Source organism: Megalops cyprinoides, chromosome 12, assembly GCF_013368585.1.
Source record: "Megalops cyprinoides isolate fMegCyp1 chromosome 12, fMegCyp1.pri, whole genome shotgun sequence".
Taxonomy (NCBI): Eukaryota; Metazoa; Chordata; class Actinopteri; order Elopiformes; family Megalopidae; genus Megalops; species Megalops cyprinoides.
In genome coordinates, this window is record NC_050594.1 from 30,021,767 (window position 1) to 30,043,112 (window position 21,346).

General features: G+C 42.1%; 1 protein-coding gene across 1 annotated transcript in view; it reads right to left on the bottom strand.

Annotated features, from left to right (window-relative positions):
• fsip1 (fibrous sheath interacting protein 1) overlaps positions 1-16,936 on the bottom strand; it is a 38,469-nt gene extending 21,533 nt beyond the window's left edge. Inside the window, 8 exon segments of the mRNA XM_036542323.1 lie at positions 5,698-5,865; positions 12,101-12,211; positions 12,423-12,559; positions 13,422-13,499; positions 14,256-14,349; positions 14,477-14,652; positions 14,952-15,114; positions 16,772-16,936. Coding sequence (XP_036398216.1) covers positions 5,698-5,865; positions 12,101-12,211; positions 12,423-12,559; positions 13,422-13,499; positions 14,256-14,349; positions 14,477-14,652; positions 14,952-15,114; positions 16,772-16,936 — 1,092 coding nt within the window.
• Between the last annotated feature and the right edge of the window lie 4,410 nt (positions 16,937-21,346).

The following is a 21,346-nucleotide window of genomic DNA, read 5'->3' on the forward strand; positions in this document are numbered from 1 at the left end:
AGCTGTGTAAATTACACATTCGACAGAATTCAGGCTTCCATATCAACTATGAACTGCCAGAGAAAAGGACTGCACCACTACAGGTACACGCAAATCACCAAATTAACAGGGTACCATAAACAGCTGGCAGGTAACATCTGCTGGATATTTTGGGGGTTAGGCAACACTTCCAAAGCAAAAAGAGACACAGTCTGCTCTCTTCCGCAGATTGCAACATAAAGAGCATGGTATTCAGTGAGCCGTGACCTGAGACCAGATGTCCCAACTTGACTAATTTGGGTCAGAGATCCTTCAGATTAGCCACAGCAAAGGTGACAACAGAGGGAGGTCTTCTTCACTTGAAGGAGTTTTTCTGTCCAAATCCTTGAATTTATAAGATGTAATTTTTTTCCAGATTAAGCCTACAAAAGTGGGGAGGGAGTGACAGGTGAAAGGTCAGAGAATGAATGTGAATCCTTCTCTGAGCTGCTCTGAAATGTTCCATTGCCCTTGCTTGGACTATGGCAAAAAAAAAAAAAAAAATCTCGCCGTACGTGAACAGCCGTGACACCCTCTCTTCTGCATGGTTTTAATTATGTGTTTAAGTGGTGCAAGCTACCGCCGAGAAGAAAGGCAACCACAAAAAAAGCATATTTACTTTTACGGGCCACTCGTGAATGTGCCACAGGTGAGGAGTGAATGGATGGTTATGAAACGGATTTATTGACAGTGTAGCCAACCTTCAACATGTTCGCAGTCAGTGCGAAACATGTTTTTGTTTAAGTCAAGGCAAAGGGAAAAAAATGCTGTTTATTACAGCCTATGTGGCGTAATATTGATAGCTATTTAGTGACCTGTCTGACCCCATCTTGAAGCCTGGGCCTTCCTCTTCCAACCCTTCCAAAACAGTCATGCTGAGCCCTCAAAGTCAAAGCATATCTGCGACATATCATATTCTGTTTTAGTCTCTATATTACAGGAGGAACACTCGAGGGTGTGAAATAAAAAATCAAAACATCTGTGCTGCTTCTTTATACTGTACCTGTGTTTTGTGAACACGGCCTTTGGACATTACTAGACGCAATATTCGTTTGTCATTTCAGGCTTAGGTCAATATTTCTTTTGGCTGTTCCTAGGCCACGTAAGCTGCAAAGTGCAAGTGTTCAACAGTTACGGTCTCCAAGGTGCAAAAAGCGTGCTGTTCATCTATTTCAACATTTTCTTGAAATACTCTCACTGCCCACACAGTGTCTCCAAATGATACTGCTCTGAGAACAAAATCAGTTTTAATTCAGGTCACTTGCATTAAACGGTTTTAGTATTTTATACTGGCAGTAGCTCCCCTTCATCGCTGTTTGAGCTCAACTTTTCCAGGCATGCGTCATTTCCACTAATTAAAAAGGAATCTTTTGCCCATCCGTGAAAGAACTACTTCAAACTTAGGCAGCAGTTGATTCGGATGCCCTAGTCTAGTGCCAGAGAGTTCTGCATGAGTCAATTGAGTTTTTAACAGTTTGATATTTTCAACCGACAACTCTGCCAACATGATCTCACAATTCACAATTTACAGCCCTCGTGAGAGTAATTTGCAGCCAAATGCACAAAGCAAAAAATGTGACTACCTTTGAAAATGCCGTTTACACTGGCAGTCGTGCACTCGGCCTCACAACTTCTCCTCTCCCCTTCTAAAGACAGTGGTGTTTTCCCAACCTCCAAAAGAAATGGTGGTTGGTAGGCTGCAGTCAGTATTTGCAGCTTTCCTGAGACACATGGATTTTCACACAGTATCTGATGTTAATCATTTCCCTCTTGATGTGGATCTTCTCAGAATGCAGCTTGCACACTACTTTTACACAAAAAAATTCTCAAAATAAAGTTTTATATATGTTTATATCAGGGAGATATACTCTCCTTTGATCCAGCCATTTCCTTTGAACATGGCTGAATACAGCATCTGACTGGAATTCCTGTGACATTCCTTTGCTGCCACTTGAATTTTGGTCGATTTCCTGGTGAAATTTTAACATTTCCAAACATCTTGGAAAACGCAGTGCAGACTTGGTATCTTCCTTTTCCCAGGATGATTTTACCACAGGTGTCTTGATTAGCGATTAGGTGAAAAAAACAGGAGATTATGGGTTTTGTGCATGTCATGCCGCATAGCCTTGCAACAGCTCTCTCCAAACATAACCATTTGCTTCCTGGGGAAAAGGAGCAAACCCAAGCAAGCCTCGTAAATTCAAAAGCAGCTCTTCAAAAACAACTCTTGGTTGGAGCCACGGTTCTCTCCGGATTCCACCACTGCAGCTCTTTTCTGGCTGGCCTCCCAGCAAGCACTATCAGACCTATCCAGCTGCTTCAGAACGCAGCTGCTGGACTGATCTACAACCAGACCGACATGCTGTCATGTCGCACCACTCCTCACTTCTCTACATTGGCTACTAGTAATGGTTCTGATAAATTAAACACTCTGGTTCTTCCCTGCCCAGAACTAACAAAAAATGACTCCCATACATACAATCTATTGTTACACCCTACACTCCTGATAGGACTACTTCACTCCATTAACTCTTGTCACCTTGAAGTCCCTTCCTGGAAGCATCACTCGTCTTGTTCACGTCCCTTCTCCACCCCTGCCCTTGAGTGGTGAAGTGAGCTTCCCATATGTATCAGAACAGCAGAATAGCAGCACACTTTCCTGGGCAGACTCAAATTTTTTGATCATGACTGATGAAATGTCGAGGATATTGACATTTTGGTCTCGTTCAATTCCCCTCTCAGATGCAGAGAGTCCACAAATGAGCTCCAAGTCATAGAAAGTGGAGTTAAGATACAGGTTAGCAGAGGCGTGAGAACTGGCTCAGCAATGTGCAGCATTCCTGGTTCTCCAAAACCGGAAAAGTGCCCTGAGCTCTCAGGGGGACAGGTCAATGTGGGTCGTAGTGCTGTTACTGTTTTAGCCCCTCTGTGTTTGTCACAACACTTAAAAACACCTTCCAGATAGCCTAACTAACCCGTAACAATGGCAGGGTGGGATACAAGGGGGTGAACATGATTTCTATGGCAAACACCTTATAAATGAGCTGACCGAAAGGAGATGAGAAGGCAGACCTGCCAAGTTCACTGACTGTCCATCTACGTGTCTTCCTCAGTCACACCTTGGACGTGGCCACTGAAAGGTAAACGAAAACCTCAGTTTAAAATAATAATGAAAAGCAGGCCCAAAACATATTCCAAGCTCCGCAGAGGTTTTTAATGAGCAGATAAATGGCCAGCTGGCTAAAGAACAAGCCGTTTAAAGGAGCACACAACACACTGCGAAAAAGATCCATGAACCTTGCAGTTCTGGACAAGATGTCCTTCTGCTTTTGCCACTACATTTTCATATTGTCAGAACTGTGACCCCTTCTCAGAGTTCCGTGTCAGTCTACATGTTTAGATTCATTTTTGTTTCTTTCAGTATCCACAATGCATTATCTATTCTACACTAATGTTCAGTTTTATTTTTTTATTTTTTTCAAAAGATACAGCAGGCTAGCAAAAAATATGGATCAAAGGTGAGCCGAAGGCAGGCTATCTCAGTCTCTCAGCATCAAGTGTGAGAGAGGTCTTGCCCAGAAGAAGCACCTGTGGCATGATATCAAACAAATTAAGACCACATGAGCCCCCCGCCCCCCACTCACCCCCCCCTTCCACTGAGCTACAGCTTTGCATTCCCTGCGCATCGCTCTGCCAGGATGGCTGCGCTGGCACGCCTGGGACAGCCGTCACGCAGGGCCCACAGCGCCTCCCGGCCTCCTGACGAGCTGTCTGAGCAACGCAGGGGGGGTTTAGGCCCTCACCTGAACCGCAGTGCTCATACATCCGAACACGATGAAAAAAATGTCTGCACACACTGAATAAACAGCCAAAACGCAAGGCCTTTCCAACAAAAGTAAAATTAAAACACTGCGAACACATGCAAATTGTAAATAGTAACAGTCAAGCTGTCACCCTCCTCAGATGAAAAGTATTAAAATAGTTTTTTTATTCTCATTCTTAAGATGCACAAACTGACAGAAAAACAAAACAATCAACTGTAGTCGTTTGATAGTTTGCACATGTACCTACGATGTACCGATTTGCCATCAAAGGTACTTTTAGCCTTGTACGTTTTCATGCTGGACGCTGCAGTGGAAACTGGCAGGTTCAGCTTCATACGAATATTTTCATAGTCATCACCTCATCTGTGGAGGTCACTAACCCTTAAAACGTCTATACATTTTGCTGTATGCTGAAGCAGAATTGTGTTTGAAGATTAAAGCATGGGATGCTTCTGTTTTTAGATTTTCATTGATTTTAATTTCACATGAGCAAAAATATTGCAGTCATTTTTTTCCTGTTGAAGCAGTTTTTCTTCAAATTTAAAAAGAGTATGAATAAATAATGAGGGTACTGTACTTCCAGTGTCTACAATTAGTGGAAGGGGTGCCCCGTTCTTGTCTTAAAGCTGCACTATGGAATTAGCCTTCCAGCACTCTCTGGGTGGAGTGGTAAAAGTTAAGGTGCGAACTTGCTAATTAGCCAAATTAAGATCTGTGGAAGACAAAACCCTCCTAGACTTTGACCAATTTAGGAGAAGAATTGGATACCCCTACAGTGTACATTAGGGCTATGAGGTGTATTGTGTGAGCCTCACTTTGATACCAAGTAACAGCCAACGAACTTGACATGTGCCAGTTGTAACTCCTAGCTAAGTAGGCCTGTTTGTTTATCCTCTAAGGCTATATAACACTCAAAGCATCATTACATTCCACTACCGCACCTTGTCTGAGGGGTTAAATGTGTTAAGAGTACTTTAAACATGCTTTCCAGTCATACAGATCAATAATTATCCTCAGCTTTCAATGAGATTTTTGAGACAGTTTTCAAAAATATTTCATTTCTCTACAGACACAGTGGGTAATACACTTCTTTAAGCGTGGTAAATACTATTGGTAAACACCAGCCACAGATGACTTCTGTTTGGCCTTACATGCCATCGAGCTAGCCAATGTATTAGCGATATATGCATTTAAAATTGCTGGACTTGATAGTAAATTACAACAAGTGATCTGAATGAGCAAAAACGATGGACATACTTGGCTCACTGCAAAAGAAAAGGTGAACTTTTTTTTAGACATGAGCAATGTCCTACGACCTTCCAAGGAGAGTGAGGTATTTGACTACTTGCCACCACTTTTAAAGAAATTTCCGAGATGAAGGCATTTTCCAGTGTTTTCCAAGAGTGTGGAAGCTCTGCTTAAAGGAGAGGCCCGGTGGCCAAACCCCGGGCTTTCTGAAGACAAGGGAATCACGCTACAGTACGCTGTATGTGTGCAGCAGAAAAGTGAAAGTGTGGCGCTGCATTTTGACAGGTTTTACGAGACGTTTACACTGCGAGGGAGAGCTGCCGGGTGGATGCGGTGATTCAACCCTGTGGTTACGACCAGGAGGCAGGAACACAAAGGCACAAACAAAGCCAGCCCTTTATGGCAAACAGCACTCTGACCCCGCTGAGAGCTTCCAGGAGGAAGCCGGCAAGACTTTTTACAACACCTTAATGGCGGAGGCCTACTGCGCCGTCCACTGTAATGACACTTAATGACCTTAAGTTGCGGGGGTGGTGAACTGCGTTCGGGATTTAATGGGACCTTCGCAAACCGTTGTGAGTAGATAGCAGAAGTGTACAGTATGTACCTCAGGCAGGCTGAAGTCAGAGTAGCTGCTGCACACAGACAGGAAGTCCTCTTCGGGAAGAAGGAGTTGGAGTCTGGAGTCGATGTGACGGAGCTGGTGTAGTTCTGCAGGTTCAGGGGTATAGCCCTCCCCTGCTGGCACAGACACAGCCCTAAGAGAGGGGGCTACCTAGAGGGAAACAATGCCAGGATATGAGGGAGTGTTCTATCTATCAAAAAACAGAGCAACTTACGTAACCTCCTAATACAGGCTGATGCATCTTTTACCTCCCAAATAATTTTCAATGCATGTGTCAGTAATTAATACATGTATGTAATTCAGGAATGAATTTTCTCCCTACAAATCAGATTCCTTACTTTACACAAAAGGTCTAACACCAATTAGGATTAATGAAATTTTGAACAGGGGTTTAAGATTTTGGGCAAGAGTGTTGCCAACGCTCTCACTGTTGGTTCACCAGACTGAGCAGCATTTCAGCAAGCTTTTAAATATTCCTTTTTAAATTAGCCTTGACCTACTTTGCAAAATTCTGCTCTGGGGTATTTGATAAATATTCTGATAAAATGGGGTCAGTTGGCCAGTAAACCAAACTACTGTCACACATTACACGCTCACTTAGAGAGGCACTCCAAAAGCAATTTTCTTGCACCTGGTGTTTGTTTTTGGAGTGGGGACAATAACCTTATTGCTGTGCAATGTGGATCTTGCCAAGTCTCAATACTTCCAATGAAACAGTCCAAACAGTGACCCCTCTCTCTCTCCCTGTTTCACAATAAATAAATGTCCTGGGTAACAGACTGTCTTATAAAACAGTGGGTGGCCATGAGGTCTCTCTGCCTGACCTCAGTGGTAAAGTGAGATTTTTCAACCTGCTGGCCTAAACACATCATCATCCCTTAGTGTGAGTGCAAAGGCTGCTGAAAGGTCTGGCCTCTTTTCAGCTGCTGATCTTAGCTGCGAATCAGTGCCCAGGCCTGAGCAGCGACATAGAGCCCTGAATCATCCTCTTGGCACCGAATGCTCTACAACCCTCAGATTCATCAGACAGAACATACATGACATTCTAAAGTATTTCATATCCTACCTTAACACATCAAAATATTTTGACATAAAGTGTCAAAAATCTTTGAGCGACACTGTGCTTTACATACTTCAAAGAAAGACTGGAGATTCTTTGAAGATAATGAGACTGCACATACAGCCACAGGCAGCCCTTGCCCTTAACAATGATAAACAATTACAGTCCTGAGGTGCAACCTGGCCTCTTGGTTTCATTTTGCCAGACATTAATTTGAAGTCCTTACAGGTCATTACTGGATAAGAAAACTAGCTTTGTATTCCAGGTATAAACCAGATGCAAACTAAAAAGCAACTAAAAGTGTCAGGATGTCAGTCCTCCAAGACAGGAACTGGCCACAATTCTAGAGACTACATACGTATTGATGCATAGAGCTATACTATAGTTTCAACAGCAGATGGCGACAGAGTCAAAGTCACAGACCAGTATCTCTTTTTTATGACTTCACAACAATAAAAATTGTGGGTTTGATCAGAATTCTTATTCTTCATCTACATCAACTATCAGCTTATAAAAACCCTCAGACCATTACGCATAGAATTGTTTTTAAGAAAGGCCTTAGGAAGGCAAAAAAGTTAGCCTGTTGTAGCTTTTAGTTTATACTAAACAGATCAAATATGATCTTGAAAAGACAGTTACTATCCAAGCTGCTTGCGTTAGCTAGCACAATGTTTTCGGTCAAAGGGCATCGCCTCCAAACAAGATTGAACCTGCAAAAAGACAGGCATCTAAACATAAATCCGTTTCAGTGGATGGACACAGTACTTCCACAGCAGGAAGGCTCATTAAGTTTTTAAAGGTTTCTGATTAAAAAACTAAAAGCTAAAAATAGTGCCTCTCTGAGGCAATAACAACATGAATTTTGGATCACTAGGCTTTAGATTAGCGCTCTCACGGCTGCAGATTTATGTTGTCTTGTCAGTGCTGCGACTGAGGGGCCATATATCCTACTTTATTGCCTGAAACAAAAACAGCTTAATGCTGCAGCACCCACTGTGGTTGCTCAATAGCGACAGTTTAACTGTGTCTTTGGCACAGCAGCGAAACACTTTTTTACAAACTCAGTGAATGCTTTCAGTTTGTCTCTTGCTTTTTTAAACATCTATTTGGAGAACTCTGCTGGTTACTGGCATGAAACGAGATCAAAGTCAAAGAGATGGGACTGAGGCACATTTTTTCCACTAAGAGATCGTCGTCCTGCGACGATCACAGGACCTGCATCGCTTTTCCTGGGAACCCTTGCCTGTGCCCAGGTACTGTGCAATTGAGGGGTGAATATTCCCACTGCGACTGCCCGGAGGATCTTTACTGAACCACTCCGGGTCAGTAGGATCCGGTCAGAAAGTGTCACCAACACACTTTGGGTGTGAACATTCTCCTGTTTTGCTGCACAGCTGGTGACCAGACACTTACGGAAGTTTCCAACTTCACATTCAAAGAATAACATGGTCAGGCTCAGTGTCCATCAAAGCGCAGCATGGACCTGCTACTCCCATCATGCTCCGCATAAGCAGTGAGGGACTGTGCAATTCGCCATACCCTCAGCCCTTACGTCAAGCCAGTGCTTGTTCCAATTACACTGAGAAAGGAAAGTATCACTATGTAGGCATGTTTATTACTGGTACCTCTGGTCCTCAAAGTCTGACGGCTCACAGATAACAGTTCCACGAATTAATAAAATACAGCTATAATAAGTCTATAAAGCACTGTGATAAAAAGAAGCGTGGCCTGCAGTTGATTATGGGTCCTGCTGGATGGTTCCAGGTTCTCTGCCTGGACGCAAGACCTCCGGTCATTCGTGCAGGCTCCTCGCTGTCATAGGATCCAGCTACTTCCAAAAGACTTCAAAAGGCACTCTCGCTGTCCAACAGCCATTCATAACCGAGGGCCTGACAACAACAGGAAGTCTTAGCTGACCCTATAAAATCTCAGAGTATGTGCGCTCCACACACTGGCTTATCTGAACCACAATTGCTGCAGAATTGCTCTAAAAGGGGACCAAAAAATAAAGCAATACGTTTCATGGCCAGACTTCAAAAACTTTGGCAACGCCTTCAAGAGAGAGAGGGTAGCTCTAGTGAGCCTTAAATATTCCCGTATGAGAAAGGTAAGTTCCACATCCTTACACTAAGAGCACAGAGCTCACCACACCTGCCCCACAAATCGGTTTCAGCTGCCAGGACTGCTGCAGTCAAAAAGGAACCTCAAACATGAGAGGTGGGCATCATGGGAGGCTGTCTACTGGATGCTGCTTCAAACCACAAGGACACTCCCCAGTAGCTAGCCTCACAAGGCGCTTGTCTTGAGCACAGACTGAGCCCTGCAGCCTGGGTTCGAAACTGACCACGTCATCCGCCAATGACAACCGGGAACCCAGAGCAGCAGAACAAACCACCTTTGTTCCGCCAGACTTAGGGGTGGGCGGGTTGGCCGGGGTTTCGTAGTCTCACTGCTTTCAGGCCCACCGCGATTTGTCAGGTACATAGTTGTTCAGATGACATCAGTGGAGCAGCTCTTATCCTCCAGCTGGCCCCCACTGCCCTGCACTGTGTGATGGGAATAAGAGCCGGCAGCATATGCACGCGTTGAAGGATTGCATTCATCTCACCTGCGCTCCTGCATGGCTGCAGACTATCACAGTGAGTCTAATGTACAACTGCACTGTTGAACATGAAATGGTTAATGGTTGAAAAACAAGCTAAGTGGATGACAGGGTTTCTGGAATCACTGTAGGGGCTATCTTACATATTAAATGGTGGCAATGCAGTAATCTATTGACTGAATAACATGAAGGAACCACTGTTTACTCCATACTATACATTACAGAGGGGAGGCAAAGATTAGGTCCCGGAGGCTTTGACAAGGGAAAACGTGACCACTGATTCACTGCTCTTACCAGATGTGTAAAGCCGCTCGGGGCATTCTGAACAATTACTCTTACATCTCAAGGCTTTAAGTAAATCCAGCCTTCAGGAAATAAGTGGAGATCCCATAAATCCACTCCATCCAAGGGAACACAAAATTCCTAAAAATGCAACGCTTGACAAAAACTTACCACCCAGCTACAGGCACATATGAAACATCAAAATAGGAATATTGACATTTCCATTTGCAGAGGAAAGAATTTTATTTTCTTAATGCTTTTTGTTGTTGTTGTTAGAGGTATTAATTTCACTGTGACTATTTGGTATTTGGCTCAGTATGTTAGCATGACCATTTCTTTCCAAGTTCAAATGAAAGGGTTGCAGTATGAAAAGTCACCACTAGAGGTCAGGGTCAAGTCAAAGGGCCAAGGGCCTGTAATTGCACTTGCTGTGGGGTCTTGACCTTTTTAGATTGCAATGTGTGATACGGTGAACAATATATATGACTTATTTACTTTTAATGTAAATGCAAAGGTTTTACAGAAATGTGCCTGAGGACACATTTCCTTATCAGGTGTCGCTGCTATCATGAACAAAGAAAAGTAAAAGACAGATATGATATAATCTATCCAGTATCAACGGTAAACATGGTGTTGGACTCACTTAGAAAAAGTAGTTACACATGAAACTAAGGTTTTGAAAGGAGATGCTAACTACAGACATTGTTCATAAACGCAGAGCAGCTACATCTCATACCATACATCTTTGGGTACATGTGCTAAATGGTAAAGTATTCTTTTACATTTAGCATCTCATACCTGTGTATCTCTCCAGTCATATTAGTAGTCTTTCATGATTGTCGGCTTATTTGATAATTAACATTAATTCTGGATATATTTTCACATCAATAAAGGAGAGTTAAACAGTATTACACTGTCTAACTCCACAGCAGAGATTTCCACATGTGCAACGACAAATGTACCAAAGGTTCAAAAATGAAATACAAGACACCCTTTGTCACAAAGGCAGATGATAATTAACATGCCTTCTGCTGCCCACTAAAAGCAGACACATTCCTCTGGGAATTTATGACAGTCGATGATGCCACACGTTTCGGCTACGGCCCGCAACATGGAAGGATCCCACGTGAACTGTAAAGAGTGCTTCACATCTGGTTTTGGATGCTGGAAATGACCAGCTTGGGGCTGCCTGCCCTGCAGGTCGTCAGCACGTCATCAGTCACGTGGGGTGCGGCTCTGACCTACATTATCACATCTGTCTCTGCCCCCCGCTGTAGGCGCTGACACACTGACACAGAGCTGCGAGGAGGACGGCCACGTCAGGAGCAGAGAGCGCCATCTTTGTTAGGAATCCCCCTACAGGGTGATCACCGCCGCTGGGTGATTTCCTTCAGACACAACACTTTAACATAGCAATATGGGGTTCTACTTTTAATGCACTCGTTCCAGATGTCTGTGTGCTGAAACATGTCTAGTCAAGAAGACACAGTGGTACCAGAAGACACAATGGTAGAGGATCATACTGCATAATTGTCATGGAGTGAGAGTTTTGCACCTGTGGTCTGCGTTAATGCATGCTTTGGAGACTTGAGGCTGAGGAAAGACTAAGCTTCACTCGACTGTGTAAAACATGCTGAACAAAGAAAGAAATCATGCTGCTGTTTGCTGAAAATATTAAGCTCCTCAATACAACGAAGATAGTTTGATGTACCTTCGCAAAACATGTGCGACATGATTATGCTGATTAAACTCAAAGCATTTTAGTTTTTACAAAAAACAGAGGGAGGTATCCTGTTCTGTCGAGCTGACACCATCCTAAATGCATATGCTAAGCATATGCAAACGGAAAGCTAAGCTGCCCGATTCGGGTGTGGAAGAAAAAATTAAATCAACTGTGTCCATCATACATTAATTTTTGCAAGCAATCTGTGGTTCGGGAGATGTGTAATCTGTGTGTACATGCGGGTCAAGTGGTTCCCTGGGTCTCAGCTCATTATTCTAATAAAACTGTGAAGGACAAAAATATAATTTCAAAAACTGGCTTCAAAATCTAAAGATGAATTCAGAGAAAAACAAGTCCTTCACTGCCGATGTGTTAATTGGATGACACAAGGACATATGATGGGAGAACCTCAGAGAAAAGAAACTCAGAAAAGACCTTTATGATCTACAATTACATTTTCATTTCCCCAGGTTTAGGGTTCTGTCCATTTCCATTGAAATTCACATGCTACTAGGCCTGTGCCTATGGCCCCATGTGCCTGTGAGGATGCTGTGCTTTCAGTGGTGGAAGGCACATCTCCACCTCTGGATATGCTGGCATGGGGCACAGAGCAGCAGTGCTGCTGTATGTATGAGAGCGGAGAGGTTCTGGGTGTGAGGGACCAGAGTGTGACTCCCAGATGACCTCCCCTTGGACACCGCTCCCGATCAGGACGTACCTCTTCATCGGCCGGCTCCTCGTCCCCATCATCCACATCCCAAAGGATTTCCGCTAGCCGCGCCTTCTCTGCCGCCGTCATGACAACTTGGCTCCCAGCGTCCCTTGCCAGCTGTCACATTACCAGATATGTCACCACACAGCTGTGTCCGGCCAATACCAGGGAACGCTCAAACCACTGCTTAATTCAAAAGCCATTTTAAATTTATACATTGATTAAACTCATTAACGACGTGCACTGTGAACCAAAAGCTACTAGTAGCGAAACGACTTGACTAGATATAAGTGAGGTGTATGCCCATAGTTTATGTCCCCCGGCATACCTCTATGTTTTTCTTCACAAAGTCTTGTTTCTTCTTGCCTCTGTCGACTCCACTTTGTCTGCCTTCTGACTGCTCCGCCATCCTCTCCCCGTGACCCACTTTGGAGGAATCTGCCGTTTTACTGTTGTCTGGTTCACCTGAAACCCAGTCACGCACACTTCGCAAAAAAATTCATGCGTGTAAACACATGAGGCTGGGAGCAATCTGGCGACCCTTCCAGATCTGCTCATGACACAGAGGACGCAAAGGGACATAAACCTGTCCAGCTGTCCGGGAAAACCCTTCCACATTCTTTTTTTGTGAATGTTCATTATTGCTGTACATTCACTCGTTTTGTTGTGTTGCTAAAAGGCTATGTAAAAAGCATGACATTTGACAAACTTACCCTTACTGTTGCTGTTACCAAGAAAACAGTAAGGCAAATAACATGAATTATAGTTGAATCAATTCAAGTTCAGCATGCACAGTTTACCTCTGCTTTTCAATGGATTAAAGGAAAGAAAGCATGAAAAGAATAGGCTCACTACAGCTTAACACCAGTGTCCAACAGTATCAAATAGTTGGAATAGCATTCTAGTTTCCAAAGGGTACATTTGTTTTCTGAGATAATGTCGCCACCTAGCGTAAGTAACTGAAAATAGCTTGATTGAGAATTCTAAGGCATTCGAGAACCATGACTAAACAAAAATAATTTAGGCTATGGACCTGGCTCTCTGTCAGCACCATTATGAGACGATGAGCAATGATGTATTGAACTCACCCTTGTTGTCAATTTCACACTGATGCCTGGAGGTACTGGAGGTACTGGCAATATCACCTGTTGAATACATTGATTTCTTAGAGGGACTCAGTTAACTGAACAGATTGGCTTAACAATTTGGCTCCAACCTCAAAGGATCTTTTCAAAATTACATACATTAATTGGCCCAAAGTGTGGACTTCAGTGTTTTGTTGTTGATTTTACCCTGCTGATTGCTCTCGTTCATTCATGCTGCTTACCTTCCTTCCAGTGTTTCTCATCACTGTCATACAGGTCATCTGGAACCTGGGTCCCAAACAGCACATCATACTCTCCCTCTTCACTGGAGCCAATGGCTAATGTTAAGAGACCAAAAACATTTAATGTTATCAACCTATCCGCACTGACCAGGTTAAAGCAGCTTTGCCTTTCACCTCTGAACAGGCTGGTGTACGCAGAAGAAGTATGAGTTCCATTACCCGAGCCTGGCTTTCAGTACTAAGATGCAGGCCTAGTTTCAACTTGACTGCAATACCGAACGTCTGCAGAAGCTGAGTTTGCTGTTTAATGAAATTTTTTGAAAATCTGCATCCCACCAAAAAGGTACCTCTCTTTTACTTCAATCTGTGCAAACTATATACAGAGAGTAGGGCCAGTATATCAAATACCTCCTTCATGTCTTTCTCATCTCCCCCTTCAAGAAATATCAAAAATGAGCAGGCTTGTGTGGCTCTATGGAATGGGGCTTCCACCAGACATACCACTAAATCCACTAAAATATGTCATCCTGGAGTAATCATCACTTAGTAATGAGCAATGGACTACTCAAAACTTGCCTACAGTATGAGTGTTGGGTCATAGGACATTCTGCCATGTTTTCAGCATTTTCTCCACCATTACAGTGCAAAGTAGTATTCCCAAACAAAGTCCTGTAGCTACAGTGTATACACATTTGTTTCAGACACTGGCACCTACGTTGTGCCAAATAATCCATCCTAACCTTGAGAATTACGGTTCTCATATGTGTACTGATTTTCTGAATTACCCAATTAATTTGAAACAGTCATATATGTGCAATGTATTCTGACATACACATTCAAAGCACTTACTGTTGGAGGCCAGGGCCAAAAAAAGTCTCGTATTTTCAGCTTCATCGGCACGTTCAGGTGCCTCTATGGACTTCATCTCCTGCAAGTGGTGAGTGCTCTTTTAAAACTTGACCAACATGCAAAAATGCTGGGTTATAATGAGTATTCCACTTCTGTGAAGTGATACATCCAGATACATTCCAAAACACTACAGTGAGTGTTCAGACCTGTAACTCTTGCCATAGTTTCTGATGGAGTTCCTTCCCTCTCCTCTTGACTTCTTTTTCCTTAGAGATCCTCTGAGCCAAAAGGTTGTCCAGCCTCTTCATTTTACTGATGGCTTTCACAAGCTCTGGATCCTTGCTCTCCTCTTCAGATCCATCAGCATTAGAGCAGTCTGTAGCTTCATTCCATTTCAGAAAGAGGACATTTATCAGCCAAAAATGATGTCTATGAAAATTTCCAAAAATGTTTAGATGAACACAGCCTAACTGTTTGACTTGCTGCATGCAAATTACATTTTTTTTTCTTACCAGTTGTACAAGTATAAACAGTATAAGTATATATGTGCCATTTTTTTCTTCACAGCCTAACTAATCTACCAGGCTGGCACTTCTCTCACACAATAAAAGTGATATGATTCATTTTCATGTCCTGTCTGAATAGTTAATGCTTCTAATAAAAACACTGCACCATACCCACCAGGATCAGGGGAGCAGTTGCCAGGTAGAGACTCTTTACCGTCCTCTGCTTGCACAGCGGTGAGCTGAGAAGGTCCTGCATCCAATAGTCTGTGGGGCACATCTTCAGAGGGGTTTGAGGAGAAGTTTTCCGAGGAGAGGTTTAGGTTTGCACTCCTGCATTCCTACACAGAATAACGGCCGCGAGGTTCAGGCTGAAAGAGTAATCACCACTTTCTTCAACTTCTGTTTCAACAATTAAGCTATTTCTGGCTAATTCCATGGGAAATGAAGGAAGTTATGATGTTCTTTCCATGTGTGGGGACCAAGGCCTTCATTTATCAACCATGTAAATGCCCAAGTTGTGTACCACTGTGTCCCTAATAATAAAGGCCAGAAAAATGGGATTAATGTGCAGCCAGAGGAAGTAAGGGATGAAGACCCACTGTTAGACAAGACACCAGTACCACCAAATGAGGCTGTTGTTCAAAGACGGCATGACATCACAAGGCACATATTACAGGTGCAATTTCACTTTACCAGATAATACATTCCTTATTCTTTCATAACAGAAAGGAAAGCATTTGCATTTCACCAAAGAAGTATAAATGAAGTTTCTGCAGCTGTGTATGGCTAAGTAATTAGAACAGTAGAAACATTGTGCTGTGAAGATTTAACCATGTCCCTCTCAGATATATGGTATATTCTTCCTGTTGAGGTAAAACCAACAGCATCTGCCAAGACTTAGTCCTGTGCTATGCACTAGGACTGCAACAGGAGTCGTCAGGGATTCAAGAGGAGCAATTTTATATTGCACTGAAAATAATAATCTGTTTATTGAACAGCCTTGCCTAAGCAATTATGAGTCAGTCCAGACTTCATAACTTTTCATCCCAGAGACATTGAGAGATCAGACTAATTGTATTGAGTTTTTGTTCTCATTCAAGTCCCATGGTATGAGTGCTGGCAAATATGCTTCTCTTTTTGGCAATCATCTCACAAGATCACCTCCCCTTTCCAACACCCACATTCCCTCTAAACCCCCAAAATGCAGTTTATCTGAGGAGGTGTTTGTCCTATTACAGCAAGATGTCTAGTAAAATTTTGAGAAATTACTAGACACTCTAGAGAACTGGGAAATTCCACAAGGACATGTCAACATGTTACCCAATAACCCTGCAATTAATTTAACCCTTTATTTCAGTCTTTCGACCAACATGAGGATGTTCACAGTGTTTGAACAATGTACACAACTGCTAGTCTTGTGTTTAGATGTAATCCTGCTCACATGGTCAGCCAAATAATTACATTAAGATGAAGACTAAATAACATTACATCTTCAATTAGTAAGATTTGCCTATGTTCAACAGCCCCAATATCTGAATTGTCAGAGGACTGCTGAATTTATCTGCCTGTTCAAGTGCTCCTGAATGCTCTTATAGAGGACTATGTGTCTAAGCATTAGCATTTTTTGGTCAAATAAATATTTGAACCCAAGAGAGCAGCAGCCCAAAATATAGTGCATCATGTATTCGTTTAGGAATCTAAAAGTGAAAACAAACTGCTGTTAGCTCCTAGTCACCCTTTTTATTCATTCAAATTATTGTTCTTTCATTGTTCAATACATGTTACATGCCATATCCTACCTACTGTATACCTGTAATATAGCATTGCCTCATACGGTTTACTTCGTGTGGCACGAAACATGTGGAAAACATTTTTGACTGATAAGAAAATTAACACAATTACTGGGGCTGAGAAGAGGGATGAAGGTGAATGGAGGTGGATAAATACATCGCGACTGAATAGAGAAATTTTAACACAACTGCCACTGAGTGCTACCTGCGTTTCTGGGACATCGGGACTTAGGATTTCCAATGAAGAGACAGCATGGCTGGCCCTTCCTCTATCGTGCAAAGACACACTGGAAACGCGGCTGCCTGGACGAGAACGCTCGCTGGACGCCGGGCGTGAGATTTCATCAAGACTGCCTTTCGTTATGTCCATTGTGATCTAAACAGAAAAGAATAGCATCGGCTACTGATTCAAGTAGCGTCACGTTGCAGTCATTTTTGTGATTAGCTAGCTGACAGTTTTAAGTAGGCAGCTAACGTTACCAACAGTTCCCTTTTAACGTTAGCTAAAACGTTTTCCTCCAGTCACAATAATAATAGCAAGAAGGACGTTTGACAGATATTTCTCGTCATCTCTAAAGACTAGCAATCTGTGTTCTTGCTAACTTGCTAGATAGCCTACAAACCACTAAGAGCGCAAGGAGCTTCTATGTAAACCAATGAAAAGTTGCTAACTTACATGGTTAAAATTGCTTGACTCCTTTTCATGCAGCGAAGTTTTTTTACCAAGCTAATGTGCTACCATAATCAACTGGGAGAGAAAAGATAAATGAGAGAACAACTGCAACAACAATCATATGTTAGCCGCTTGTTGACAAGCTATATTATGAAAACAAAACTATAATAGGTAACTAGCCATCTTAATGGTACGCACCTTTTCAGTAGCGTTGGCTTGCCGGTTTTCACAAGCGTTCCAGTTCAGCTGGTATCCAGGAACATTAAAATGCCCGGATTAGGTTGCTATGCAAACTCAGGACAACTTTATTGTTTCTCTTTCAAAACCATATGTGGCACCAAATAAATAAATATTATTGCACTACTCCATATTACCACTAATAATTGACAAATATTTTGATTATCTGTACAACTGAATTGTACAACAATTGAATAAGCGTAACTAATTTCATTTAGCATTTTAAATATGTTGCCAGTAGTTAATTATTATCGCTACTAGTTTAACTGTGGACATTGTGTTATTTCAAACTTAGATATATATGAAATGAAGTCATCACAAAGCAAATGCTGCTAAGCCCTGGAAAAGACAGTGTCATGTCTTAAGTAACTTCATCGCATTCGCCCAATATAACTTAAATAACCTCTGGATTAATTTACTTGTACTGACTGTTCTGCACCTTTGTTTTGTGTCTGAACGTTTTTTTTTTTTTTCAAATTGCTTGCCTCTTAATTGTGGTTATATTTAGTCAGCTATAGCTAAATGTTACTCAAATGTAATGTTCTGTATAAGGGCATTGGCTAAATGAGCTTCTGATAATGCCATCATCATTGTCATCATAATCTGAGGAGAGGCTATTTTCCCACTCTGAGAGCATGTCCATAACAATAATTAGGACATCATTCTTGTCCCCAGTACCAGCTTTGGACTAGGGCCTTAATTGATAGCATATGAAAAATGATTTGAATGCCCTGCTCTGCTCTGCCCAAGAAGACAAGGCAGGTATTACATCCAGAGATTATTGCTGAATGAGTTGAAAAGTAGGTGAATGTTGTTGCCATGGTGAATTTTTTCTACAGCTAAGGAGCACTCTCAGTCCATAACCCCAAAGACTGCCTCTCCTACAGACACCTCCTTCAGTTTGCCATTATATTTAAGAGAGGGCTTTTGACAAATTTCAAATATGGTAAATATTTTTCTTTTTTCAAAATTGCTGCTGGTTCTAGGTAGCACTATAATTACTACAATTATTCAGTTTTCCTCTGTGCCCCTGACCTTGACACTAATCCTTTGAATTTAATTTCATGGGGTGGAAAATTGGGTTCTTCTTTCAAGTTATATATATATATATATATGTATATATTCATATGAATTGTAGTCATTCATCTTCCTGAATAAATCATATTGTAAAGTTTGGAGTAAGACTTCAGCAAAGTGACTTTTAAACATGTTATCACTGTAGTTTGGCACGAAACCATCCACTTTATTTTGGTATTACTTCAGGAGACTCTTTAAGTGATTATTTTAGCTGAAATTGTCTCAGCAAATAATCTTGTTGTTTACCCAATCTTTTGCATTTGCACAGTGACCCAAGATAGAAAAACAGAGTTGTTTTTTATCTAGGTATTGATTTGGAGAGTATTGGCCTGGGAAGGTAAAAGTGGGTATTAACGATTCTAGCAGATACATATCATCCATCTAAACTTTTATCTATCCTACTGCCATTCTCACTCTCCAATTTTCTTCCTGCCGTTGTGTTGCCAGTGTAAAACTGAAAGAACAGAAAGGCTGTTTTGATGCCGGATAGCCAGCAAAGTATCAGAGTAAGACCAGCGTCACTGTCCAGTACTGCTGAAACAGGCGTGACAGAGAAAACATCCATTGCTCAGCTGTCTAATCTCATACCCTTCCAATAGAGTCCCAGAACGCCTGCATAAAAGGTATTTCAAAACAGGACTCCCTCTCTAGCAATACATTATACCCTTGGCCTAGAAGAGTCTTTTATCCACAGCAGCATATATTATCCATTTGTTAAGCTGGATCTATTAACTGAAGCTATTCAATATGCAGTTCAGGTTAAGTAACTCAGGTACAAAAGTAGTGCCTCACGCAGGATTTGGAACTTCCTAATGGAGCCTCTTGATATGCCCTCTATCAAGCCCTAGGACAGCCCTTTCAGTTTTTCATCTTGACCTAGCTTATGAGACAGGCTTGAGTTTCATGCGTAAACCAGCAGATTTTCAAGCACGCAGGTGCAGTTCATATATATTTAAGTCATGTAAGCCATATATATTGAAGTCAAGTCTTTATTTAAGTGACAGAATATAGCGCAAGTCTTTGCCACACAAGGTCAGTTAATACTCAAGCTTGGCAACATAGCCATAGAGCAGAAAGCAAACCCAGCTGCTGTCTCCCCTTTCCAGTGTGAATCTGTTCTAACACCCTTGAGAACAACAGTGTTATGCTAAGAAATAAGGTAAATAAATAAAATGTACTGCAACTTTGAGGTAATATAGAATTTTTAACTAATTTTGAAAGCACTGACATTGGTTGCTATAACACCTAAGTACTAACGCCTCTTTTTCTGCTCCCCCTCAGCACTAGTATCATTGAAAATTCTGGTTGGCAGCCAGGTCTGCTAGCTACAAGGAAAAGCCAGGTTTTGCACAATCTGTCCTAGTGTGTCAGAGGCAGCCCTGTTGATACTGTCTTCATCAGTAACATAACAGGAAATGAGAGGACCACAGTACTTCTATCACACCAGACAGACCCAATGGTGAAATATTGGATTGCTCCAAGAAACTGAACCAAGCCATTATTTCATGCCTGCTAACCATTTGCCAGGATGTAAATTTATTCAATGGCACATTACTGCATGCAGCCAAGATTTCCCCAGTCAAGGCAGATGCGCAGATGCTTTCCAAAGTGGGCCCTCGGGCACACCGAGGTGGCCACATGCCCACTTGCAGAAGTGCGATCTGATAAGCAGATTTCCCACTGCGCCACCAGGCCCCCACTCTCTGCGCGTGACTGAGCAGACTGCATACCAAACCATCCATTAAATGGCACTTCCTCTCATCTGTCAAGCAAGATCCACCCGAACCCAGCAAGATGAGTCAGGCCAACTGAAGACACCGCCTTCCTGGGGGACGCCGTGGCTGTGACTGCCCATCTGATGAGGCCCATACTCTCAGGCCGCTCCACGGAGGGAGTAGCTCAATCAGCCCACTAAATGAGCTGGATCCACAGGTGTAAATCATATTCAACAGCACAGGCAGCCCTGCTAGACAGAGTACAAGAAATACAATAGACTATTTGCATGAAGCAGTTATATTATATCTGAGCATGGCCCCTTGTGTTGCCCTTAAGGCATTTGTTTATCTTCTTTGTTTCAAATTTCTACTTCAAAACAAATAATATTAAGTTGTTGGTAATTATTTCTTATTGAATATAACAAATTGATAACTGCTTTGCAGTTTGTGGGTTCGTTCGTAAATGATGATATTCGTTAACTGCTTGTGTCGTTTGATGACGTCACTTGCGGTTCAGACACCTTGCGGTTAAACTGTTTCTGGTTCGGCAGGTAAGTAAGAGATACGTGAGGCAAAATCGAAATATAAGCTACTGTGAAGCATCTTAAAGGCAATGCTGTAAACTGAGTTATCTGACATGTTGTGTGAACATATATTAGTAACAATTTATTTAAAAACGATGTTTGATAAGTTATCTTAGTAGCGATTTGTTCGCTATCATACATAAGTTAATGACAATGCTAGTAGCCATGGTAACTGCTACCTACGGTACAAAACGGCAATATATATTTTGTTTTACAGCTATGCACAGTAGTATTTCGTTAAGAACACAGACACTTAATATTTTGTATTGTTTTTTATTTACAGTTTTCACCGTATGCAGCATGTATGAGGAAATGTCAAAGTAAGTGGTCAATCTTACTACGACTCTCTTCATTGGCAACGGTTTAACTTGGTGTTTAGTCAGAGTTTCGACACACTGCACGAGAACACTACACCCGTTGTCCATGGCTTGACTGACAGCTCAGGATAAATGACACATGCAGGTAATCAGCTGACAACTTATTCTTCTCTCAGA